At 35.1% G+C, this 27,611-nt stretch overlaps 1 protein-coding gene and 1 pseudogene across 2 annotated transcripts in view; one reads left to right on the top strand and one right to left on the bottom strand.

Annotated features, from left to right (window-relative positions):
• Positions 1 to 25,374, top strand: part of HOOK1 (hook microtubule tethering protein 1) — a 67,534-nt gene extending 42,160 nt beyond the window's left edge. For both annotated transcript variants that reach the window (XM_004313689.3, XM_019942365.3), the window contains 11 exons: positions 553 to 663; positions 6,208 to 6,295; positions 6,383 to 6,443; positions 8,092 to 8,232; positions 10,045 to 10,138; positions 13,196 to 13,230; positions 13,780 to 13,862; positions 14,550 to 14,650; positions 17,718 to 17,819; positions 19,767 to 19,835; positions 21,630 to 25,374. In XM_004313689.3, the coding sequence (XP_004313737.1) occupies positions 553 to 663; positions 6,208 to 6,295; positions 6,383 to 6,443; positions 8,092 to 8,232; positions 10,045 to 10,138; positions 13,196 to 13,230; positions 13,780 to 13,862; positions 14,550 to 14,650; positions 17,718 to 17,819; positions 19,767 to 19,835; positions 21,630 to 21,800 (1,056 nt within the window). In that variant the 3' untranslated portion in view covers positions 21,801 to 25,374. The remainder of the gene's footprint in view (positions 1 to 552; positions 664 to 6,207; positions 6,296 to 6,382; positions 6,444 to 8,091; positions 8,233 to 10,044; positions 10,139 to 13,195; positions 13,231 to 13,779; positions 13,863 to 14,549; positions 14,651 to 17,717; positions 17,820 to 19,766; positions 19,836 to 21,629) is intronic.
• On the bottom strand, positions 117 to 434 carry LOC109551061 (large ribosomal subunit protein eL43-like; annotated as a pseudogene).
• Positions 25,375 to 27,611: the final 2,237 nt, after the last annotated feature.

Genomic DNA, 27,611 nt, shown 5'->3' with positions numbered 1-27,611 from the left:
TTGTGTATTTTAAAACTTATATTTATTCTTATCTACATGCCATTTCCACAAATTTTTTTTTTGTTATATAAATTAACCAATTTTTATAGGCTAGCAACATTTCAAATGGTGGTGCTTTACTGGGCCTTCAGTTCCTTCAGTCCTCTGATGGCAGACTTTACTGTGACAGCAGAAGTGGTATTGTAGGTCCAGGCACCACCAGCTACCGTTTTCATGCAGGAACCACAGTGCCAAATGCCCACAGCTCATCTCTTCATCTTGGTTTTGCCACAGAAGGAGCAAGTGTATTTGGCATGCTGGCTGATTTCAGTTTTCTTCACCATTTTCCTGAGGGAGGCACCATAATGGGTCCCGTATTTACCCACAATTCCAACCTTCTTGATGCATTTAGCCACGTTGCTGCAACCTAGGACCAAGCCCAGAGAGTCCACAAATATTTAGAATTAGACTATAATCTTAGTATAAATTTTATTTCCAGTTTCTCATTTATTGAACTCTGAAAAGCTATCAATATTATATACTCTCATTTTGTACTTTTGTTTCCGATAAAAGGTTCAGGATCTTCACGTTAAACTTTCCTCTGAAACCAAAAGGGCGGACACACTAGCATTTGAAATGAAGCGGCTTGAAGAAAAACACGAAGCTTTACTTAAGGAAAAAGAGGTAAACGTAAATATAATTGATATGTAATATGTATGTCTTGTTTTAGTTTTTAATACTGTCCTTGCTGTTTTAAGAATGGAAGTGATGTAATCCGTTCTGTCTTTCTCCAAATTGAAATTGGTGATATAAAAGAAAGTCTTGTAGACATTTTTTATGGGGTTTTGTAAGTTTCTTTCATATGGGAAGATGAAGTCACAGAGCCTAGGTCATGTCTCAGTGCATGTTTTCCAGCTCTAGACTGTCAGCTCCTTGAGAGCAAGGACCATAGATGCAATTTTTTAACAGCTTTATTAGGATATAATTTATATACCATAAATTTCAGCCATTTAAAAGGTATAGTTTAATGGTGTTTAGTGTATTCACAGGGTTGTGAAACCATTATCACAATCAAATTTTAGAATACTGTCATCACTGCAAAAAGAGACCGTGTGCCCATTAGCAGTTACCCTGCATTCTGGCCTCCCTTCCCTCAGCCTTAGCAATCATTAATCTACTTGCTGTCTCTATAGATTATATGAATATAATATATATATAATATACGAATATTATATATCTGAATATATAATCATACACTTTGTGGTTTTTGTAACTGGATTCCTTCATTTAGCATAATGCTTTCAAGGTTCAACCATGTTGTAGTGTGTGTCAGTACTTCATTTTTATTGCTGAATAATAATCCATTGTATGGATATACCACATTTTATTTATCTGTTCATCAGTTTATGGACATTGGGTTGTTTCCACTTTTTGCCTATTAAATGAATAATGTGGTTATAAACATTTATGTACAAGTCTTTATGTGGACGTATGTTTTCTTTTTTTTTTTAATATTTATTTTTTGGCTGCGTTGGGTCTTAGTTGCAGCACGTGGGATCTTTCCTTGCAGCACGCGGGATCTTCATTGTAGCGCGTGGGCTTCTCTCTAGTTGCAGTGTGTGGGCTTCTCTCTAGTTGTGGTGCGCAGGCTCCAAAGCACACAGGCTCTCTTGTTGTGGCACGCGGGCTTAGTTGTTGTGCGGCATGTGGGATCTTAGTTCCCCGACCAGGGATCGAACTGGCGTCTCCTACATTGCAAGACAGATTTTCAAGCACTGGACCACCAGGGAAGTCCCTTCATTTCTTGAGTATATACCTAGGAATGGTATTGCTGGATCATATGATAACTATGTTTAACTTTTTTAAGAACTACCAGACTTTTCTAAAGTGGATGAACCATTTTTCATTATCACCAGCAATTTGTAGATTCTAAGTTCTCCACATCCTTGACTAAGTATATTAAATTTTAATTTTGGCTATCCCAGTGGGTATGAAGTAGTATAACATTATGATTTTGATTTCCCTAATGACTAATGATATTGAACATCTTTGTATGTACTTATTGGCCATTTCTAATTATCTTTGAGAAATATCTCTTCAAATTATTTGCCCATGTTTTGTCATTTGCCTTTTTAATTTCAAGTTCTAAGAGTTCTTTATATATTCTGGATATAAGTCCCTTGTCAGATACATGATTTGCAAATATTTCCTCCCATTTTGTGGGTTGTCTTCTCACTTTTTTTTTTGATGGTATTTTTTTTGCAGCAGAGTAGTTTTTTTATTTGATGAAGTCAAGGTTATCTATTTTTTCTTTTGTTAGTTTTATGGTGGTGTTTCTATGAAACCATTGAATAACCCCTTAAGGTTATAAAGATTTATTCCTATGTTTTCTTTTAAGAGTTTTATAGTTTTAGCTCTTATATTTACTCTGTGATCAATTTTGAATTAATTTTTTATGTGGTGTGAGATAGGTTTCTAACTCTATTCTTTTGTGTGTGTATATTCAGTTGTCCCAGCACCATTTGTTGACAAGACTTGCCCCATTGAATTGTCTTGGTACCCTTGTTAAAAATCAATTGACCATGATACTGTAATGATGGATATACCTTTGTCAAAACTTATAAAAGTGAAACAGAAAGAATGAACCCTAATGTAACCTATGTCCTTTAGTTAATAATAATATTATTATTATATTGGCTCATCATTTCTTACAGGTAACCACAATAATGAAAGATGTTAATAATAGGGAAAATTGGGGAATGGGGGGAGATGAGGGAATATATGGGAACTTTGTACTATCTGTTCAGTTTTTCTGCAAAAAAGTGTATTAATTTTTTTAAGTAAAAAAAAATCATTTGGCCATAAATATATGACTTTATTTCTCGGCTTTTCTTTGTCATTGATGTGTATGTCTAGCATTATGCTAGTACCACACTGTCATGATTACTGGCGCTTTGTAGTAAGTTTTGAAATTGGAAAGTATGAGTTCTCCAACTTTGTTCTTCTTTTTAAAGCTATTGTTTTGGTTATTCTGGGTCCCTAGCATTTCATATGAATCTTAGGATCAGATTAGCAATTCCTGAAGAATAGCCAGATTGAGATATTGATAGGGATTGCCTGAATTTGTTGATCAGTTTGGAAATCTGGCCACCTTAATAGCATTAACTTTCTGATGCATGACTGTAGGATAACATTCCATTTATTTAGGTCTTTAGCTTCTTTCAACAATGTTTTGTAGTTTTCCTTGTACAAGACTGCACCTTTTAAAGCTTTATTCATGAGTGTTTTATTCTTTTTGTTACCATTATAAATGAAATTATTTTTTCAGTTTCATGTTTGGATTTTTCAATGCTAATGTATAGAAATACAATTGATTTTTGAACACTGATCTTGTATTTTGCATCCTTGTTGGATTAACTTAGTATTTCTAATAGTTTTTAGTAGATTCTTTAGGATTTTCTATATAGAAGATCAGGACATCTGCAAATACAAGTAGTTTTACTTCTTCCTTCGCAATCTGGATGCCTTTTATTTCCTTTTCTTGTCGAATTGTTCTGGCTAGAACCTCCAGTACTTTGTTGAATAGAAATGGCAAGGGTGGATATCCTTCTCTTGTTTCTGATATTAGGGAGAAAGCATTCACTCTTTCATCATTATGTATGTTACTAGCTGTGGGTTTTGTTTGTAGATGCCCTCTATCAGGTTGAAGAAGTTTCATTTTATTCCTAGTTTGTTGCATGTTTTTATCCTGAAAGGTTTTTGGATTTTGTCATCTGCTTTTTCTGGGTCAGTGAGATGATGTGTGGTTTTTGTCTTTTATTGTATTAATGTGGTATATTACACTGATTTTTGATATTAAATCAGTTTGCATTCTTGAGGTAAATTCCACTTGGTCATAGGGTATAATCCTTTTTATATATTGCTAGATTCAATTTGCTAGTATTTTGTTGAGTGTTTTCCCATCTATATTATAAGAGATATTGGTTGGTAGTTCTCTTTTGATGTCATTGCCTGGTTTTGGTATCAAGATGATACCACACAGAATGAATTGAAAATTTTTTCCTGCTTTTTAGGTTTTAGCTCACTTGAAGTCTTTTATCTAGTGTGTCCACCCACTAGGGTCATCTTATTGACTTTTTCTGTTAACTGTTTGTCTTTTTTTTTCCTGCATTGGGACTGTCCTGTTTCTTTGCATGTTTCATACTTTTTTTGAAAATATGACCTTTAAAATAATATAATATTTCAACTCTGGAAATCCAGATTTTCCTTCAACCTCAGAGTTTGTTATTATTGCTGTTTTTTTTAGTGACTCTTTTGGACTAATTCTATAAAATCTTCTTTCTTTGTAATGTTCAACCACTGAATTCTCTGCTCAGTTACCATTGAGATCAGTTAATGATTAGTCAGATATTTCCATAGATGCCTTGAGCCAATAACTCTCCCAACCTTTGCCAAAGGACTCAGTGTGTATTTTGGAAAACGTCTTCAATTCTTAGGCAATTTCAAACTCTGCCTTTGCCTTTATTTCCTATTTGCACAGGGCCTTAAGTTTATCCAGAGCTGAGACATTGGGGCCCTCTCAGGTCTTTTCTGGGCATGCACACAACTCTATATATAGCTGGCCTCCTGGATCTCCAGGGATATGTCAGAACTTTTCTAAGTCCTCTATGGATTTCTTGTTTCTCAGCTCTTCCTTGTAAGATTTTGGCAAGGCTCTTGTTTGCCCTAACTGGCATCACAGCCTCCAGCAGCTATAGTGAAAACAATTGCTGATGATTGTTTTTGACAAATCAGTCAATGAAAAGTATGACTGGGGCTTCTCCAGAGTGCTTCTAGACAGACCAGATAGTGACAGTTCTCTAAGCATGGGGCTTTTTTAGGAGGAGTTTCATATCCAGTCTGACCATTCTGGTGGTGGCTAAGCTGCTGTTTTTCAAAGCCATAGAAATTGAGAGGGAATTCTCTGGTGGTACAGTGGTTAAGACTCAGTACTTTCACTGCCGTGGGCCTGAGTTCAGTCCCTCGTCGGGGAACTAAGCCGTGTGGTGCGGCCAAAACAAAAAACAGGAACAAAGCTACAAAGATTGAAAGTCTGCTGGTTTTCAAGGCTACTCCAGAGTTGGGGAGAGGGTGATAGTAGTAAGAATAGTTAAAAGAACAAAAAGCTCCCTGTTCTGAGATTTAGCAGAGTTTCTTTAACAAGTGCTCCTCAGATCATGGCCGACCCTTGGTTAATTTTCAGAGTTCTGGAAAAGTTGATTTTGACAAATTAGCTAGTGTTTGAATTGCATTTATGAAGGAACAGATTTATAGGGGTCCTCATGCCTGACTGTAGTTATAGTTTATAGTGTTCATGTTCAGAGATTCCTACGGCATCTGTGCACTCTGGCCTAAGGACCCTTGGAGTCAGGACCCTTGGACCCTAACCAATTTACTGTTAGGTTGATTTGAACCACATAATGGACTAAGTAGAGTTTTGTTTACTGATTTGAAATATAACATTTAAAATATGATTTTATGTTAAAGTACTTTTCAAGTTCCGGGAAAATCATTTAAACATGAGCCTTTTGTACAGAGTGTAGAAATTTGTCATTGGCTGTCAGCGGTAAAATAAAATAGCCAATGATATGAAGTCCTAGCATGCTATCCCTAGGAAATAATGTTTTTCCACAAATTCATACTTCCAGTATGCTACTTAGAGTAATAGAAGGAAATAACAAGTCTCCAGCATCTCTTACACACCAGACTATAGTCTAGATATTAGACAAACTTTATCTCATTCGCTACTCAGAACACCTTTGCAGGGGCTTATGAATCAGTATTCTCATTTTGATGATAAAGATCTAAAGCCAAAGAATCAATAACTTGCCTTAGATAGTATAGCTGGAAATAGTGAAACTGAATTCGGGGCACGATCTATTTGCCTCCAAAGTCCATGTACTTTTATTACTCTACAGTTGCATATTTGTGCTCTGTTGCATAATTACATTCATTTGGTTCAAAGATAAACTATCTAATGGGGAAAATCACAAGCTTTGTGTTGTATAAAGTCTATTATTTATGTGATTTATACAAGAGAAATTACCCCTTAGCACTAAAACTAAAACATTGTCATTTTTAATTAAGGAACAGTTATCAAATTAAATTAAGATAAATTATTCTAAGCATAAATTAAATTGCCTGTGGGCAGAAGTAAATATTTTGCTTATATAAACAATTCTTTTTTAGAGACTAATAGAACAGCTTGATACTCTGAAAGAAACAAATGAAGAGCTTCGATGCTCACAAGTACAACAGGATCACCTAAACCAAACAGGTGAATTTTGTTGCATTTAGAAAAGGTTTTGTTAATGGTAGATATACTGAAATGTTAATCTATTTTTTTGTTGCTGATGTTGTTTAGATGCATCTGCTACAAAAAGCTATGAGAATCTTGCTGCTGAGATTATGCCAGTGGAATATAGGTAAACTTGTTTTTATTAATTGATAACCCATACTTAATATTAGAAACGTGATTTCTTCTTCCTTTTGTAAATTTCTAAGCCTTTAACATTTTCCATTTTACGAGTCATAGGGCTTGAAAATTACTTTGTCTCATGCTTATGCTTTCTAAATCAGATTGTTATTGCTACTATGGAAGCTTAAAAATTTACCAGAAATAAAATTTCACTAGCTGAATAACATATTCTAGTTTATATAATACAGCCTTTATTGTGTTTAACTTATTTTTTTATCCTTAATCTCTTTGATAATACTTCAAAATGACAGCTATTGAGTGGACAGGAATTTCCTCTTTTAAACACTAAGGAAAACCTTTTTAATACTTGGCATTCAGATCCACACTGGTGAAAAAAATAGGAGAGGAGCTGTCAATTGCAGGAGGATTAAGCTGGAGTTAAACAAAATACAAATTTTAGAGGTTCCTCTTGACCTAACTTTAATTTTGGTATTTTACTGCTATGTTTACTTCTAGGTATTTGACTAATCTGGTATAAAATTTTCTTTTCCTTTTTTGTGGCAACAGTTTTATTTGTTAATTACTTCTAATTCTACTCTTTATTTAAACAGCTTTATTGAGATATAATTCACCCGTTTACAAATATACAGTTCAGTGGTTTTTAGTGTAATCACAGAGTTGTATAACCATCATCACTATCTAGTTTTAGAACATTTTCATCCTCCACAAAAGATACCCGGTACCTCTTAGCAGCCATTCCCCATTCCTGCCTCCCCTCCATCGCCAGCTCCAGGCAACCAGTAATCTACTCTGTCTCTATGGATTTGCTTGTTGTGGACATTTCATATACATGGAATCATACAATATGCGTCCTTTTGTGAGTGAATTCTTTCACTTTGCATAATGTTTATAAAGTTGTTGATTTTCAATTTGTTCAGCTTTTTGCTGTTAAGATAGAGCTCCTTACATGCTGGGCTGGAAACTAACTTGCACTTTTTAGTTAGTAATATCCAGTGATAGTAATCATTTAAAAATAGCCATTTTTTAAAGTGATGGTGCTGGCATTCAGAAGAACAAATATTGTGATTAATTAAAATTAGTTGCTTTTGGGGAATGGAATTTAGGAGGGCAGCAGGTAGGAAGCATTACTTTTTAATTTAATACCATTCCTATCATTTGCATTTTTAAAAACATGTATGTAAACCTTTAATAAAAATTTTTTCTAAAAACAAAAAGTCTAGAGACACTCATATGACTGTCATTATCATAAAAGTATACTTAAAAATTTAAAGCAAACTGTAGTTTCTTAAATCTGCTTTTTATTTATATGTTTTCTAAGGATGTGCTATATATTACCTTTAGTGTGAATAGTTTCTAAATTATCAAAGTAAAATAATTCATATCATGTCTTAGGGATTTACATAATAAACATTTATTGACATATAATCTTATACCTGTACCTTTAAAAACTTACCATTTGTTTTTTTGAGACATAGTACTACAATGCACAGTTCTTTCTTAAGAACTTTCAGAAGCTTTGGTAACGTTTCAAAATGACAGCTAGCGAGTGGACAGGAATTTTCTTTTTTACAAAGCAAAGAATTTAAAAAACTCTTATACTTAAAAAATTGTTTTTAATTGCTTTTTAACATCAGGGAGGTGTTTATTCGACTGCAACATGAAAATAAGATGCTTCGATTACAGCAGGAAGGTACTGAGAATGAACGTATTGAAGAACTTCAGGAACAGCTGGAACAGAAGCACCGCAAGATGAATGAATTGGAAACTGAGCAGAGGTGACTGACACACTCCTTCATAATTGATAGTCATAGCGATTTAATTACCTAACCACAGAATCTTGATTCGCAGAAGTGGAAGATATTGTAGTTCCAATAATTAGGATTTGCACAAGTTTCGATTTTTGTTTTTTCATCTCTCACTACCCACTATTTTTAGCAGACTTTGTTAAAGCAAGTTGCTTATTCTTGAATTTCATTTAGATGTCTTCACAAATGACAAAAAATTAACAGATGAATAAATGACAATCTGGTTTTCAGCTGGAGTCTTGTGCATAGATGGTATGTAGATTGTGGAGTCAAATTTGAATTCCACCTCTACTTAAACTGGGCAAGTTATTTAAATTCACACTTAGTGTCCTCAGCTATAAATTGGAGATGACACCTATTTGCAGGTTCTTATGAAGATTACAGATAATGTGTTTAAAGCAAGTGGTGTACTTATCTGATATCAATGAGGTGTTCAAAAATTATAATGTTTAAAAAAAATAACATTTATATGGTGCTTACTAGTGCCAGGCACTTTTCTAAGCACTTTTTAATATTAACTCAGTAAATTCTCACAATAAGTCTATGAAGTAGTAACTATAATTATCTCTTTTTTTATGGACAAGGAAGCTGAGGTGCCAGGTGTAACTTGCCCAAAGTTACACAGCTAGTAAGTTCTGGATCCTGCGTTTGAACCCTCTGTCAACCTGACTTCAGAGTCTGTGCTCTTTAACCACTTTGCTAACCTGCCTCTTATAATAGCATACTGACAATGAAGGTATTTGGATTTATCTGACCTACCTTTATTGGATCTTAGAGACCACCAGGAATTTTAAAGACACTTGAACCTTGTCTCTCAACTTGTATGTATACTATTACATCAACTGCAGTTAAAAGAAAAATAACGTTTTAGCTTTCTGAAGAGACCATTAAATATTGCTGTTTTATATGGTTCAATATCAGCACTGGAGATCCTAAGTTTCAGCTGTTAATATAGGAAGATAGACATGTGAATAGATAATTATTATGTGATAACTGTAATATTGGAAAAATGGAGTGTCATGATGGGCAGGTGTGTTGTGTCATATATATATGAAGAGAGAAAGTCAGACAGATAGTAACTCTCTCTCTCTTGCTGGTAACTTCAATGGCAGTAATGATTAAGCAGGGTTTTTTGTTTTTTTGTTTTTTTGACTGGAGTATAACTGCTTTACAGTGTTGTGTTAGTTTCTGCTGTACAACAAAGTGAATCAGCTATACGTATACATACATCCCCTCCCTCTTAGACCTCCCTTCCACCCCACCCCCATCCCATCCATCTTTAATGAGATTTTGCCAAGTTAAAAAGCTGCAGTAGTTGCTAGTGCCAATCTCTTTAGTTGAAATAAAAGTCATGAAGAAATGGTTGGAAAATGGTGGCCTTCCTCTTCTCCCAACACCCTGTGAAATCTGAAACAAGAAATGGAAACCTAATTTCCATTCATTAAAAATACAACTGAAGGAAAACTGAGCTAGTTTTCTGATTTTTATACCAGTGAGTACAGTGCAGAAACGTTATGATTTGCCGCTGACTCATTAAGAACCTTAAATTTTTAAATGTGGGCATGTATGCTTTCAGGATAAAAATGTCTTTTTTTAAAGAATATTTCCTTGAAAGTAGGCTACTATACCATATATTATACCTAGCCACAGATAATTGTTCAGCTTTGGTTATTGCTATTAAATGTATACATTATGAGTTAAATTGCATAAATGCACCTTTATAGATCCTTAACTACTTTGACTTTCAGTACAAATAAACACGTGTGATTCATCTTATAATAGGCTGAGCAAAGAACAAATTCGAGAATTGCAGCAGCAGATTGAGGACCTCCAGAAGTCTCTGCAAGAACAAGGCTCCAAGTCTGAAGGAGAAAGTGTAAGTAACTTAAAAGTTATGATAATTCTGTTGTGTATGGACTCTCTGTAATAGGTCCTGATGTCCAAATTAATCTTGTACTTGCAAGTGCTACCCTTATCATTGGGGGTGCCCTTAAATACCGTATATATATGCATAACAGATGCAGTGATTTTGCCAACTTGAAGCCTATAAATTGATCATATGGATTGGAAGGTGATTTCTATCTGTCCTACTTCAACAGCTACCCTTAAGTTCATGGTAATTCCTGATTGGGAGCATGCTACAATTGAGGCCTTCACAGTTTTGCTGGGATCCCAACAGGACTGGCCTGAGAAAACCCTAGTGAGAGTAATCTGCAGTCAGAATAGAGGAAAAGAGAGAATGAGAAAATGATTTCTACCAAAAGAACATTCAAGAAGTAGGTCACATCAACCTCCAAAGGACAGAAATCTTAAAGCAGTCTTGAAGTACATCACCCCTTATTTCTTCCCTCCTTTCATACAGACTCATGGCCTTGCCATTTCTCATGGTTTTTGATGGCAAACAATTGTGAGGGCAGCGGTAAGAGGACTTAAAAAAGATCAAACAGCCTAAGTCTGAATAGAACTGGCGATGTTTATATAGTTCAATCTCTATATACTGAGAGGAGAAGAAGTAATAATTGAGGGAGGAATGTATTTAACTAAAACAACAACAAAAAGATAGGGCTGATGTCATACTTGACACATTGGACCTGTCTTCAAGATCACACAAGTATTACAGCAAATATTTTCCTTTGTTTCCATTGGGAAGTGTGACAGAAACCGAATATCTGCCCTTGATTCTTTTGCACTTGCCATCCTATCTTCATGCTTTTCAGTATAGACTAAATCCTTCCTTAATCTAGTGTCCCTTGTACTTCTTTTATAGCCTAGCATTTAAGCTAAAATTAGGACTCAGGGCCATATTCTTGTTAATATCCCTTGTAAGAAGGTGTGTTTCTGTTGTGTTAGCAACCTGTGTAGCTCATTCTCAGTCTGGACTTGCAACTAGCAAACTTACAGCACGAGAGCAAAGCACAGGTGGGCTGGCCCACAGACCATTCTTTCCTCTTCTTTTCTGCCACAGCTTGCATCTCAAACAGTCCCCCAAGAGAATTATTTGATGAAAGTTTGGCATTTGGAAAATATAAATAGACTTTGTAAAATAGTATGGATGAGCAGAGATTTTTTTGAACTAATAGATGAGAGAGAAAATGAACAACATTGAAATGGGAATTGGATCCATAAACTCAAATTGAAGAACTGCTTTCTTCACAAAGACTTCAAAATACTAAATGGGCTTTGTGCCAATAGCTCCTCAGTGGGCTATGCTATTGGGAGTCTAGGAAGCAAAATGAAGGACAAAATGTTCATTTCAACAAAAAGCCCTTTTTGTTGACTATAACATACATACAAAAAAGTATGTTGTGTATGTGCATTGTGTATGTGTGTGTGTGCATATTTCCTAGCTCTGCTCATGGAAGAGGCTTAGAAACAATGATCCCAATAAGCATGCTTGAAACTGAGTGGGACGCTGTAGAGCCCTCCCAGGTACAAAAGTCTTTCTCTGTCTCCCATTTCATGTTTTAAGGAAAAAGGCTTTGGCCTCCTAGACCTTACCTGAGTTCTAAAGGGCAGATTCAAACAGTTACTAATTAGGGAAGGGAGGGAATGCAGAAACAGAGGAGGAGCGGTCAAGAAACAACAGTGCAGATGAAGCATGGTCCTGGTTCCTCCTCAAAGGATATACATAACAATATATCTCTGAGTTCTTCTACAGGAAGTAAGATCCCCACCCAGGTGGAGGATGGTAACTTCAGGCTGAGCACATGATTTCTAGAGCACTGCCCTGTTACCTCACCACCAACCAATCAGAGAAAGGTCATGCACCCTGTAGCCCTCCCTCAAAATTTTGCCTATAAAAACTCTTCCCTGAAAACCATCAGGGAGTTCAGGCTTTTTGAGCATAGGCTGCCCATTCTCCTTGCTTGGCCCTTCCATAAAACTTTTTCTGTTCCAAAAAAAAAAGATAGGGCTAGATGTGTGTTAGATATTGATTGGATAGAATGTTAGGTAACTATACTTGTATTGATGAGGGAGAGTAAATAAAGAGATGAAAAGGAAGATTGAAAGGGTTGAGTTTTCTTTCTGTCTTTTATACGCTTTATATGATTTTCTCTTTTTTCCCTGGGGGCTTGGAAAATAGAAATCATCTCATGCATGGCAGCATCTCATATGTGCATATATACAGTATTGTAACCTCTCTAATACAAATTTTTTTAAGCCACATTAAAAAATATTTTTAAATGGGATCATTTTGGGGTAGTACATTTTGGATTGCAGCGTTTTAAGGATCTTAAATTTATCTTTTTAAAAAAATTTATTGGTGTCCAAATTACATTTTAGATTATATATTTTAAACTCTTCAAACTATTTGGTAGATGATACAGAACTAGTATTGCAATCTAAATTCCTTTTTGCAATCTAATTCCTAAATTCCTAAGTTCTTTTAAAGAGGAAATTTTGTGTTTTAAATTTTATTTTTTAACAAAATCCAATTGCTTCATTTTGATGTTAATATTGAAAGTGCTTGCATTTATAATGATAAAGTTTTATTATAGAGATAATTTTTGTTCATTAAGTCTATTCTTTAGTGAAGGTCTAAAATCCTAAAATTTGTGTTTTAGATGGATGATTCTTTAGGAGTTTAAATGTTTGATACTCCTCAATATATCACATTCAGCTTGCATTTGCTATTTTCCTTTGAGTTCAAATTTTATTTTCATTGTATTCAAAAATATGAAGTATTTTTCTTTCTGCTATTATACTTACTCTTCCTAATTTAATTTCCTATTCTCTTTCTCTTTCTTCTTTGAAGTAAGAATATACCTAAAATTTCCTGTTTTTAAAAGTATGTTATTAGAAATACAAATTTTTAAAACATTTATAATTTTATATAGTATCCCTTCAAAAGGAGGTAAAGAGATTTCAATGTCTGGAAAACTTACCTTTGTCACAATAGTTATCTTACAGCAACTTTTTCTAATTTTTATAGTCCAGCAAACTAAAGCAGAAGTTGGAAGCTCATATGTAAGTAAAACTGATTTTCATTTCAAATATGAGAGGGGAAGGGTTTTAAAAGCTTCTGAAGTTATTAATATCCTTTTCTGATTTTGTTTATTAAAAGTAAAAACGCTGATGCCAATTCAGTGTTCACCACTGCTATCAAAAGTGAAAAGAAGAACATGGTAAAAGGGTCAGCCTACCTGCTCATGATCCCAAACTCCTACATTTTTTTATCGCTAATGTCGTTTGAAGAGTTTATAAAGCAGACAACTGTCAGAACTAGATTATGTGGAAGTGTGGGATGTTTAACCTATAAAATATTTAACTTTCTTAGGAAGCAAGGGTGGCCAGGGGAAAACTGTAAAATTTTTGGCACCCACCATGTGTCAGGCAGTTTACATCCTCATAACCAACCCCTAGAATATTTGGCGGGTATTATTCCCATTTCACAGATGAAGAAACTGAGGATCAGAAAGTGACTTTCCCACAGTCCACAAATGTTATGTGGCAGAAACCAGTTTTCATTCTTAGGTCTGTTTGGCTCCAAAGCTCCATGCTCTTTCCACTACTTAGGGAAAAACTAACGGAGGTCCATGAAGAATTACAGAAGAAACAAGAGCTCATTGAAGACCTCCAGCCAGATGTAAACCAGAATGGTAGGTATTTGTAAAAATCTGGACCAGACTTTATGTAAAGACTTGACTTTTTTAGTTGAAGGATGCAAGAACTGTGTATATAAGTCTTCAGGCAATGCAGATACGTACATTGCAAATAAGAATCATAATAATTTTTAGTGATTTAAGTAATTAATAAATGATCATATCCTAAAGCAAAAAAAGGTAAATCTAATAAAATGACCTGATATATAGGAGTATCAAACATTGTAAAATATAATAAAATAAAATTTATTTTACAAACATTGTAAAATAAAATAAAATATAATAAAATTGTAAAATATAGTAAAATATAATATAATACTATGGAAGTGTAAATAAAATAATTTATAATCAGATTAAAATGAACTTCAAACATGTAGAAAGAATGCTTTATTTTGTGATGGTTGTGCTTACATTGTAAGGTGTATTTGCTCAATGAAATACTTGATAGAAGGGAGAAAAATAACTCAGTAAAGCAGATTAGAGATATTTTTTAAGAAAAAATAATACAAAATGATCAGGGATGTATTGGGTGTAGTTCAAAAGTTTTAGATAAGAATTGACTACAAAGAAGAAATGAAATGTTTCTCTTCTAAGTTCTCATTATCAGTCTTTAGAAAATATATTTTTTTTTATGTGAGGAGGGAGTACTTTAAATTGCTCGTTTCATTTTCTTTTCAATAACAGTACAAAAGATCAACGAACTTGAAGCTGCTCTTCAGAAGAAAGATGAAGATATGAAAGCAATGGAGGAAAGATACAAAATGTACTTAGAGAAAGCAAGAAATGTGAGTGGCTTACCTTTCAGGGTTTTAGTCTTTGTGAGTTGGGTTCTAATTGGGCCTATCCCACCTCCTCTTGGATCTATGTCACATCGCTTTGCTCCCCACTACCCTGCCTTGCCAGTCAGGTTCCTGGTGCGTCTCCACCTCAGTCCTCATGTTCTTTCCCTCTCACTCATCAGCATCAGAAAATACTACGCATGGCTTCATAGGGACAGTTAAATATTGATTGTAGTGACCTCATATAGAGAAAATGACTACTGTAAGGTATGTAATCTTTAGCTCTTACAGTGAACATTTGCCTTTGTGAAAATTGAGCTTTGCAAACTTGTTTAAATTGTTTTAGCATTAAGTCTGTATTAGACAGTTAATGTTCTAAATGTTCACCAAACTTGTTTAAATTGTTTTAGCATTAAGTCTGTATTAGACAGTTAATGTCTAAATGTTCACCAGACTAATTATTCTTTTCCTTATTTCATACTTTTTCTTAAATATCTGTAAGTACTGTTCTCATAAAATCTTTCATTTCCATGAATATATTTTCCTAATTAACTGTAAGTATTCTCAAAGAATGTTAATGTGCCCTTTTTTAGTTACTGAATAAAAGAAGAGAATTTTATGACAGAGCCTTAAAATACTAACATGTCTTCCCTTATGTTTAAGTTTTTTATTTATTAAAGTTTAAATAGTACCTGCAGCAACAGGTACGCCCCAAGATCTCAAGGCTTAGCAAGATAGAAGTTCCCTTCTTTTCTTTTTATTTATTTATTTATTTTTTTGCGGCACGCGGGCCTCTCACTGCTGTGGCCTCTCCCGTTGCGGACGGAGCACAGGCTGTGGACCCGCAGGCTAGCGGCAATGGCTCATGGGCCCAGCCACTCCGCAGCATGTGGGATCTTCCCGGACCGGGGCATGAACCCGTATCCCCTGCATCGTCAGGTGGACTTTCAACCACTGCGCCACCAGGGAAGCCCAGAAGTTCCCTTCTTGATCACATGAAGTTCAGTCGTCAGTGTGGGAGGGGCCGTACTCTATGCAGTCATTCAGAGCCCCCAGCTGACGAAGGGTCAGCCTTCTTCACTAAGGGGTTCTCAGATTCACTCGACATTGTCCAGCTACAGAGGAGGGAAGACAAGCCAAGATCGTATGGGACATATGTAATGGATCAGGCGTAAATCTCTTCCCTTGCATTTCATTGGGCAGAACTCAGGCAGGTGGCTGCACCCAACTTCAGGAGGCCGACTTACTAAACATCCGGGCAGTCTGCCACAGTTCAGTGTCTCTGTTACAAATGTGTAAATGCTTTCAGTAGAAAATTTATTGAAAGGTTCCCAGAGACAACTGCTGTTAACAGTGCATTTTTTTCAGTGCCTATTATCTCTGTGATTGTTTACCATAACACACCCACACACCCAATTTGTATGATCGTATCACGTATGATTTTGATCGTGTGATTTGTATTTTTAAACTTAATGTCCTCATGTTATATAAATATAGCTTCATATTTATCAAGCACCTGTCATGGTAAGCACTGGGAATACAGCAGCAAACAATACACTCGTGTATGGAGCAGACTGCAAAATTAAAGAGTTAGCTACATAATATTCTTTCAGTTGAGTAGATATATCATTGTTTACTTAGTCAACATCCTATTGTTGGAAATAGTTTGTTTCCATGTCTTTTTTGCTCCTAGAAATAAGGCTACGGGAAACATATTTATACAGAAAGTTTCCCCTTATTTTGGTTTATTATGTTAACCTTGTTCCTAGGTTAATGCATCAAAGTTATTGGGTCAAAGGATAAGAACATTTTTAAGATGCTTAACATGTATTTCTACATGATATTCTAAAAGTATTATAACTAATTGGACAAAGCAATGACAATGAATACTGTATTCTTGCCATCATCAAATATTATCATTTAAAAAATAGTTGCTTTCTTGGTAAACATGATTTCATTTTTTACCCTTACACTATTTCAGGGGAGAGGTTAAAATAGTAACATATGTACATGATAGAAAGCTCAGAAAATATAGAAAAGTCACAACCATACTTTCTATCACTTAGAGGCAACCAATTTTTATGTGTTCTTTGTAATTATGATTTAAAAACTAATGTGTCTGCTTTTACAATGTGTACTTCATAAGGGGAGGTACTTCGTAAGAGTCAGTTGCCCTGACTCTGGCAAACTGCTGCAGCCCCATCTGCCACAGTGCCTGCCACGTTTAGCAGTGAATCGTTTTGAATGAACCACAGTAATGTTTAGGGATATTACTTTCTACTCTTTTTTCTTTACCTCTATAAACATAGATGAAATTTTCTTGTCATTAAATTTTAAATCTTTTAAAATAGATTTGTAATTAGGTGATACAGATGACCTTATTATTGGAAACTTGTTTTGCTTGTATTTATACCTAATATTTCTGAGTTGATTTGCTACCATACTGCTGACTACATAGTTTAGTTCAGTCTCTGAACAACATTCTGATCAAACTTTGTTTTTGCTCACATTTGGTAATTTACATGGATATGATTGAATACTCTAGAATTTGCAGACAAAATCATCAATGTCTATTACATTTATCTTATATATTGAATTACATCTAACTAGATAATGGTAGTAAAAGATTGTTGCTAAGAATTTTTTTGTGTGTTAGTTACTCCTACTTTGTACAGTTAGCAAGTTCCCATATAACTATTGAATTCATTTTAATTAATTAAAAAATGTTTTAATTTATCTGATTCAAGTTAAAGGTAGAAAAGGGTTATTTCAAGACCTCAGTGCTCAAAGCTTGATAAGGCTAAGTAACTATTTCTGAGTACTGAGCCTGGAGAAGGATATTTGATTTGGGGATGGGTATCTTCCCATTTTTGTACTGAATTTTTACACCATTTCTAGTCTGTAGAATGTTATTTTTGTTACTCAAATTAGAATGTGAAACAAGTTATAGTTAGCTCCTGGATCACTTTCTGGATAATGTTCCACTTTACACAGATTTTACACACTGTGTTCTTATTTCAGTATTTGACAAGATAAAGTGAATGTAAGAGATTTGTTTTTTTCCTTTAAACAGGTAATAAAAACTTTAGACCCCAAATTAAATCCAGCATCAGCTGAAATAATGCTACTTAGAAAGCAGTTGGCAGAGAAAGAGAGAAGAATTGAGATTCTGGAGGTAAAACTTCCATATTCATATATCTCCTCTTAATTATTCTGTCAATGTATAATTAACTGCTGTCAGTATTTGCCATTAATGATCAAATTTCACAAGAATTTAGAAGTTAGGAGTGTCATGTTTTAGCACTCAGTATGCTTATTACAAAGCATCTCACAAGCCCACAAGATGGACCTCTACAAGCTCATGTGTCTTGCTCCATTGTATGTCTCTCCCTCTGTATCAGCCAATCATATAGACAGCCCTTCTTTCTAGTAGAGTCCTGCCATCATGCTCCTTTTAATATTATGTGGATGAGAGTTCATTTAAAAAAAAAACAAAACACAAAGCTCACCTTTTTAAAAATGTACTACACTCAGTTAACCAGATTCTTCTTTTACTTTTCTTCTCCCAGTAAATCAACTAGGAAGGTTATGTTTCAGGGAAATACACTATATTCATTTACCATTTTCTTCATATTATTTCAGGGAAATACACTATATTCATTTACTCATATTATTTCTGAGCCAGTAGATAGAGACTGTGGTGGAAATAATTTATTTAAAGCTTTAAAGACTTTAATGTACAGAGTACACACCAGCCTTATGGTGCACTTGCTGCAAGTGCTTGTCCAGGCCATGTCAAGTGTTGTAAAAAATCACTGGATAGAAGTGTCTCTCTGAAGAAATACTATTCATTCTTCAGGATCCAGCTCCAGTATCTCCCATTTATAAAGCTCTCCTTGTATATCTTAGGCAAAGTTAGTTGTCTCTTTATAGTGACTCCATGTACTTTGAACTCATGAATTCATCCCACAATAGCATTTTTCTTTATGGCATGTGTCAGCGTGTCGTGAGGGCAGAGGCTGTATCATATCTCTGTACCCCCACGGCATTAAATATCACATCAATCAGAAGCCAAGGTTACAGCTTTACTGTTAACTTGTCTTAAAGTTGTCACTCCTTTCTGGTCCTCAGTCTCCTCATCTGTAAAATAATGGGACTTGAACTGAATAATCTATGAACTCTAAGTTGCTTTGAATAGTCACTTCCCAGTGAAAGCCAATGAGAATGTGCACCAGTGTTGATACTTGAAATGTAGCTCCTTTACAAGTGTGATGACAAAATGGTGCCTCTAATATAGGGCTGTGAGGAAAATCTTCAGTTAAGTCACAGCATATGGGCCTTTAATTTATGTGTAGTTATCTGTACACACACTGCAAACACTAAAAAGGAGAAAACTAATGTTTATAGCAGAGGTTATTCTGTCTGCATCCTTCTCGGGCAGTCTGTCTGGAGTGGATGTGAGCGAGAAGATGGGCATCTTACCTCCTTTGTTTCCTGTATGCTTTTCGTACCATGAGCATCTTGCTGTAGGAACATTCATATGTTTTAGATGCCAGCTATATCTGGCGTGCTCCACAACATGTACAAAATCAGCTGTATTAGAGTAACTAAGAAATGAACGTCAGTCTCTAGGGTGGCACGCAGATAGGGCCCTGGGCAGTGTAGCATACAGTCACCAAGGACTGAGACAGAACAATTCTTGTTAAGCTTTACAGGAAATTTTAAAGGATTTTCTGGGGTATTTTTCCCTACATCCTTTTTCTCCTTAGTTTCGACTCTCTGCAGGTGCAGCTTTGTTTTGTCACCTAAGCCAGTTGTTACTTTTTTCTCTAGATATAGGAGACAGTAGCATAAGAATCACTCGTTTCTCGTTTGTTATTGTTTAATATCTGTTCTACCAGTACAGTTCCTAAAATAAAGATTTATTAGTCACAATCTTACTCTTTCCTAAAGGTGCTGGGCATGCATTTCCCATGATTCAGCTTTACAATGTGTATACTTTCTGTGCCTCACAATGCATTCTTCCCATTCTCTTGATCATGGGCATAGTGAAAAAAATATTCCATTTTCAGTAATTTGGGTTTGTTTCTGGAATTTTAATAGTCCTCATATCTTTTTCCAGAGTGAATGTAAAGTAGCAAAATTCCGTGATTATGAAGAAAAACTCATTGTTTCTGCCTGGTATAATAAGGTGAGTTGAAATTTAGCCAGTGAATCGATGTTTAGAACAGTGTTTATCAAACATTTTGACCATGAACCACAGAAGGAAATATACTTTATACTACAAATTAGTATGTGTTCATGTTTATGTATAACTGAACAAAGTTACCTTGACTGTGTGTGTTGCACCCAGGTGTTTTCTATTATATTCTCTCGTTTTTTTTTAAATGTTGATCATAATCCAAATTTACTTTATATTTTAATATTTTTAGTTGATTTTGACTTTGAAAACCACTAAATTGATTTCAGGACTCACCAACCTTTAAGTTAATGCACATGAAGCACTCATACAGTTCTTAAACATTTTTAGAATCGCCTTATTTGAACTAAAACATTTAATTTGTGCTTCATAAAGTGTTTCTGTAGAAATACGAATATCTGTATAATGCAAAATTAATTGCTTCTAGTACTCAGCATGTATTTTAACATCCCTAAAGCCTCTCAGTGTATCCTTTGTTGTATTTTCTTTTTTTTAATCCAGAGACTGCTCTTTAAGAATTGTCTATCTGTCCTAACAGAGAAAATAGTATAAAATAATTTGGTATATTTTATTTTGTCATCCTTAGTATGGTGGGATGTTTTCAAGAGTAGCATTTCCTGATGTATATGGTTCTTTTGAGTATCCTAATCAGCTAGCATAGATAATAACACAGCCATTATCTACCTTAGCTGCCATTTATTTAGTATGAGGGAATATCAGTTTATAGACTCTCCACATGTGAAGCCTGTGCTTCACCATGAAGAACTGGTTCTCCATCCTCGAACATGCCTTTTTCTTTCATGTCATCATACTTTTTGTCTGCGTTTTCTCCCTCCCTTCTCTATTTGGTGAAATCTGGCTTAATTTAGCAAGACCTTGAAGGAGATTGTGTGAGGTGTCCCCAGAACCTTCCTTCATGGGTTAGCCATCCTGGTTAAGATTAGGGACAATGTATTATTTTCCTTGTTGTTCTGTGGCCTCTTGATACATAAATCATCAAAGATATTAGAGCCAAATAATGCATTATTTAATCATTTTTCAACCCATATTTTTTGAGCATTTACAATATTGTTGTCTATTGTACTAGTTACCAGTGAAGCTAAGTTCAGTAAAATCGCTTTATGTGATCTAGTGAGAGAGGAGTAGTGACTTCTTCCCTTAGTAAGAAACCCAATAGCCACAACTACAGTAATTTGTCATGTACTGATATATAGCTAGACCATAGTAAATTTGAACTATTCTGTGATTCTCAAACTTTAGCATTCAACAGAAGACTTGTTAAAACACAAACTATTGGACTTACCTGCAGAGCTTTTTATTCAGTAGGTCTGGGTAGAATCCACAGGTATAATTTGCACTTTTAAATTCCCAGTTGTGCAAACGTTAATCCAGGGACCACACTTCAAGAACCATTGATCCTAAGCTTTTCTCTTGTGCTGTGTCTGCTCATAATGGCTGGAGTAATGGCCCCAACACAAAAATTTGCCTTGGGACTTTTTTCTATTGTTAGAATTAAGCTTAATTCTGGAGCATTATTTTAAGCTACTGTTTTTAACAATTTCAAATTTAATGGGTCAAAATAGAGAAACAGGGATTTATGCCTTTGTTTTCCCCTTTCTTACTGGCATTATCACGTGGAGTGTAGCTCCTGAACCCTTAATTTTTCTATAACAATGAGGAAGATACCAGCTATATAGAATTGTTTTGAGGATTAAATGACTTTGTATATGTGGAAAGCACTTTGCAAACTCTACATAGTCATGTTATTTGTTTATTTTTGTTCAGAGTCTAGCATTCCAGAAATTAGGGATGGAATCTAGACTCGTGAGCGGCAGTGGTGCTTACAGAGACACGGGGGCTTGTGCTCCTGCCCGGTCTTTCCTAGCACAGCAGCGGCACATCACCAGCACCAGAAGAAATCTCTCTGTTAAAGTTCCTGCTACGACATCTGATTAAACTGCAAAAGAACACATAAACAGAAGTGCCCTTAAAATATTTTGTATCTTTCAACTAACTACCAGGTCGGAAAAGAAGTGTATGATTCTGGACATCAGCTATTTTAAAATCAAAATTCATAAAATTAGTCTTGCCAGCTGATTTTGAAAACAGAATGTGAAATTAGCATGTGTGAATAAATGGAAGATATAATAAGGCAAAAATCTCAAACATTTGTCTTTTGAGAGTATTATATTATCTCAAATTGACTTTGTATATTTTAGTTTAATGTTTTCGGTTGGACCAGTAACTAATTTGCAATGTGTAATCGGTAATATATAATCTAAAAATACATCTATTTTAGTGTTTTGGTATAAAAATAGTTGTGAAAAAAAATAGTTGTGAGGTAGGCACGTGGAGAACTATACAAGAGTTATATTTTTTGACTTGACCTACACAAGGCGTTACCTCTGTCCTCTAATTCTGTCGCTGAATGGGTATATTTTATCATGTAATGGAAGATATAGCATTTGGAAGATTGGACTATTAAAATGACTTCTCCATAAAGTGACTACTTGGCAATTTTGCAGATTTAGAAGAGGTCACAGTTCTCTTATGTACCTACTATAAACTAAGGCTTCTGTGCAGCATGGTTGAAATGTTAAGGGTATAGAAATGAACTGACTTTAAGAGATGACTTTCTGATGGGAAGCAAGCTAAAAAATATACTTCGTGTGAAATGCCCACACTATTTTAATATAATTAATGAAGATTACAATTATTATTACTTTTAAGCATAAAATTATCAGGGTTTCTGCTAAAAAAAAAAAAGATGCATTAGTAGTTTTGCCTCTTCACTGAAAAGAGATAGTGAAGTAGAGGAACAATTTGGAATCACTTTTTTTTTTTTTTTTAGCGGTACGCGGGCCTCTCACTGTTGTGGCCTTTCCCATTGCGGAGCACAGGCTCCGGAAGCACAGGCTCATGGGCCCAGCCGCTCTGCGGCATGTGGGATCTTCCCGGACCGGGGTGCATGAACCCGTGTCCCCTGCATCGGCAGGCGGACTCTCAACCATTGCGCCACCAGGGAAGCCCTGGAATCACTTTTATCTTGCTTACTAATTAAGGAATTTGTCTTGGGTTGAGTTTATGGTATTCAGTTCATTTCTGCCCAAAGCTCCTTTTTTCAAAGGCATTACTCTGCTATTTTTGGTCATTTTTAAGAGTCACACTTTGGAATTTTAATTTAGTTGAGTTAAATCTCTGCTGTCCAATAATGTAGCCAAAAGTCACATTGGCAATTTAATTAAAATTAAAAATTCAGTTCTTTGGTTGCACTAGCCACATTTCAGATGCTCAATAGCTGTATGTGGCTAGTGCCTACAGTACTGGACAGTGCAGATATAAAATACTTTCATCATTGCAGAAACTTCTTGGACAGTGTAGTACTAAATCTTTTTATAATAACTTGGAAACACTCATTGATGTTAGACCACAAAAATGAAAAAAAGAAAAACGTTAGGACGATTTCAGATATGAAAAATAATTGAATTATGATGTAACTAGTATCTTACATTCCTTATGGTTGAATACCTTATGTTGTGACATAATCTTTCCAGTGCTATTCAGAACTACATACCTATCAGCATATGTCTAGACCACGGGTCAGCAAACTTTCTGTAAAGGGACAGATGGTCAATGTTTTAGTAAGTATTTTAGGTTTTGTGGGCCATATGATCTATCGCAAGTACTCGACTCAGCGGTAAGTATAAAATCAGGAGCCATATACAATATGTAAATTAAATGGGTGTAGTTATATTTCGGTAAAACTTTGTTTGCAGAAACTGGCAGTAGGCCAGATTTGGCCTGCAGGCTGTAGACATCTGTTCTAGATTTTATTCTTAGCTTTTTTTTTTTTTGCAAATATGAGTATTGTTCCATTTACAGTATTATTCATTTAGATACTTGGTTTTTATATTCTATACCAGTAAATGTTTTCTAATCACTGAAAATATAAGAATTTCATACTATATTTGGGTCTCTGAGATTAGGGAGCATCTGTCAGGATATTTTATCAGGGTTACTTCTTTTGACTACCTCTTAGATTTTGGTGTTCTTTACTTGTACAATTATATTGTTGGATTTCATTTTCCTGTATTATTGTAGTCTCTGCTTGCCTGTGACTTTTAGTGAAATGAAATAAGCTTTTGAAAATATTTTAGCATGCTAATTAAAATTTTCTAAATATTATAGCATTTTGGTACATTTTGGTCAATGTAAGATATCTGCTCCTTTGGTGTTTACTACTTGCTTATAATTGAGATTTCACAAGCTCTTCAAGCTCCCTTTTAATGAAATTTATTGTAAAACATCAATTTCAATAAATTAGTATTTTCACAGTTCAATTGCTTATAAATTTTCAATCATTATATTTGGAATTTCTGAAAAATTCATGCAATTTCTGAATAAGGATGTAAGGCTAGATTCTTTTTCCTAAATAGAGAAAAAGCAAATTTTGTGATTTAGCACTTTTCTAGTTGGTAGAATTTAAAATGCTCAATATGTATTTATACTAATAAATTACTAATGTAATTTAAAGTTCTGTATTATTGTGATTAATCATATGGAAATTCAGGAACTGATCAGAAGTGAGAGTCTTTTCCACATCTGGTTAGTGTAGTGAGATTGACACCCTGTGGGTGGTAAAGCATTATAAATATTCATCTTGAACCATGATTATACATGTCTGTGCTGTGAGGCTTGAGTGCATATACCAAGGAAGAGAAATTCAGCATTTATCTCTCTGATTGATTGATAAGGAATTGAATGTCCCAGTGATTATAAAGTAAAACCACAGACCAATTTGGGAATGATCTTTAATTTTGAGTATTTGCTCTAAGATTAATAAGTATTCCTTTACCTTTTTAAAATAAAAGTGTGTATACATATGACAATGATGTTTATCCTCAGCTTAACTTAATGTATTGTGAAATATTTGAAGTTCACTCTATTTTTTTTAATGAATAAGGCTGTTGAACTAATGATTTAATATAGATTAAGAACTAATGTCTTGTCTAGAAACATTAAACTGAGTAGCCCTTACTCAGATGTCATCGTCTTTGATAACTGGAGCGCTCATTTGAATGTCAAATAATGCTTCTGCATCTACACCTGTTGCTGTATAGTGGCACATGTGGCCCAGTGGGTTGGCTTTTAGGCCACAGTACTATCTGTTTTAGGTTCTCTATATGTATATTTAATGAGAAACATTCCTATGTAAAAATGTGTGTATATGGTTGTATGCATACATTCTTGTTGTGAACCTGTACCTTGCAAAGAAGTAGTTTGGAAATTTGTAAAGCACAAACATAAAAGGAAATCGTGTGCAGTTATTAAACTTGATGGAGCTTAAATGTAATTTTTAGTTTATAAAAGGTTCTTTCTATTTTCTATGGCAAAGACTTTGACACTTGAAAAATAGAAGCAATACTTGATTTATTTTTGTATTTAGTATATTATTTTAAATAAATGATTGTCCAATAACAATACTTGTCAAATGTTTTAAAGTAAATAAACTTTCCGATTCTGTGTCTGATATGATGAATTTTTAGTGGGTACAAGTGCACATTTGTTGCTTTAAATAAAGGACTTAAATATTTAGATTGGTAAAGAAAAAATAATTCTAATTTTTTCATTTGTTTTTGTGTGTGTGTGTGGTGAATGATGTGTAAAAATGATATTTTTGGTGTGCTCTTTTATATCTCCAATTTGCATTATCATGGAATCCAGAATATTTCTGGGGTTTTTTTGTGTTTTTTTGGCAAAGACTACGACTATATCCATTCTTTCTCCCCTTCTTCCTTTAGCAATAGAACCCCATACTTCAGCTTGTTATATTTACCATGGGGTGGGGGAGTTAGATTAACTACTTGCCAGATTCCCTTGTAACTAGGTGGGGCCATTTAACCAAGTTCTGGCCAAAGAGATGTGAATAATAGTGATGTGTGCCTGTTAAAAGAATGGGCTGCTTTCCCTAGCTCTTCTCCCTCCCCATCTGGAATGCCATGTGCCTGAGGGCAACCCTAGTGGAACAATAAGGAAGAAGGCACTTGTATCCTGAAATCACCATTTAGTCATATCAGCTGTGGACTTCCAACCCAGATTTCTCTTAGTTAAGCAGTTTTTAAAGCTGCTTTATTTGGAGGTTTCTTTCTTCCAGTACCCCATTTCCGAATCTTACACAGGTTTTTCAAAATGAGTTGTGAAGTTTTTAGAAAAGTGCAGGTGTTTCATGTTCTTGGAACGTGTCTTGGAAAGGTTTAATTCTGTTCATGTTAATGGATGCTCAATAAATATTTGTTTAATCACATGAAGTTAGTTAATGTGTCAGTTATGGAAAGATGATGGAGACAGAAGTGAAGTCCTATCTCACTCTAGGTAGATCAACATGATCCCAAAAGACCATGATTCTACTAATTTGACTTTCTGAACTATACAATAAATGCTGGCCATACATTATTTTGTGACTAGTTCACTAAGAACAACCCAGAGTTCTAGCCCTGTACTGACCAATGTGATGGCTGTTAGCCACACTGGTTATTAAAACAAATTTAGATTTTATTTCCTCCTTCTAGCCACATATAGCTAGTGGCTCTGTTATTGGACAGTGCAGATTAAGAACATCTCTATCATCACAGAAAATTCTATTGGACAGCTCTACTCTAGATGTCTAAATTAAATGTACACATTCTACAGCTCTCTGAAGTTCCATATTATAGGGGATAACAAATGTAGTGAAGTGAAACTTTCAGGCATCACCCTGCACACAGGGACATGCTGAGGGATAGAGCTACAGTTGGATCCTTAATCTGGCTATGGTTTTGATGGTGATGTGCTCCATTCCCTTGCCCACCTGGGCTGCAGCAACTTGCTATCAGTAAAGTGGTTAAAAGTTGCAAGTTAGACCTCTTGCCTCTTGCTTCAACTCAAACATTCCCCTCTTCCATAAATTCTTCCGGGATTTCTCAAAAAAGATGAGATACATTTTTCTAAAACTTTCAAAGTCTTTGTCTTAGCAACCTTAATGTGATCTACCTTTGTTTTTTTTTTTTAATGTGTCTGTCTTGCTACACTGTTTCTTGAGGTCACCGGCCTTATTTGGTTCATCTCTGCTTCCCTCACAACACTCAGCACAGTACCTTCTACACAGTTAGTAAATATGAACTAGCTGCATTAGAATTGCTGATGGACACAATGTTTTCTTTAGAAATCCAGTCTCAAGATGCTCTGAAGAGATCAGGGGGTGCATTGGAAGGAATATCTGAATAGGCAAAAGATCTTCCACCCATAGACTCAATAAACTGCTTCACATGTATCAGTACTTCTGAGAAAAATCCAGAAACTAGAAAGACTCCTACACACTGGGTGACTAAGAAAATACCCACATTGAAAAAGGTAGGAAACGCTGATACCCTCTCACCATAAACCCCACCCCAGCAATGTGCCATGCAATTGGCAAATGGGAGGAAACCCTCAACTACCTTCAACCTGAGGAGTGAAGGCTTTGGGCCAAACAAACATCTAGCATCACAATTTTTATGGCTGCTACCTGAAGGACTAGCTTCTAACTCACCCATCTCTGGAAGCTGATAGGTCCTGGCATTTGCTAGTTCCCTGGGACCTCAAGGAACTATGAGGCAGTTTTGAACTTGTACAAGCACTTGCCCAGCTTGTTCCCCTTAGCTAGGAGCTGAGTGAGCAGGCAATAAAGTTCAGCCCCCAGCTGCTCCCTGGAAAGGGTTTGACTGCACATCTGGCAGTGACTTTTCCAGC

Source organism: Tursiops truncatus, chromosome 1 (assembly GCF_011762595.2).
Source record: "Tursiops truncatus isolate mTurTru1 chromosome 1, mTurTru1.mat.Y, whole genome shotgun sequence".
Lineage (NCBI taxonomy): Eukaryota > Metazoa > Chordata > Mammalia > Artiodactyla > Delphinidae > Tursiops > Tursiops truncatus.
This window is presented reverse-complemented; position numbering and strand designations above follow the sequence as displayed.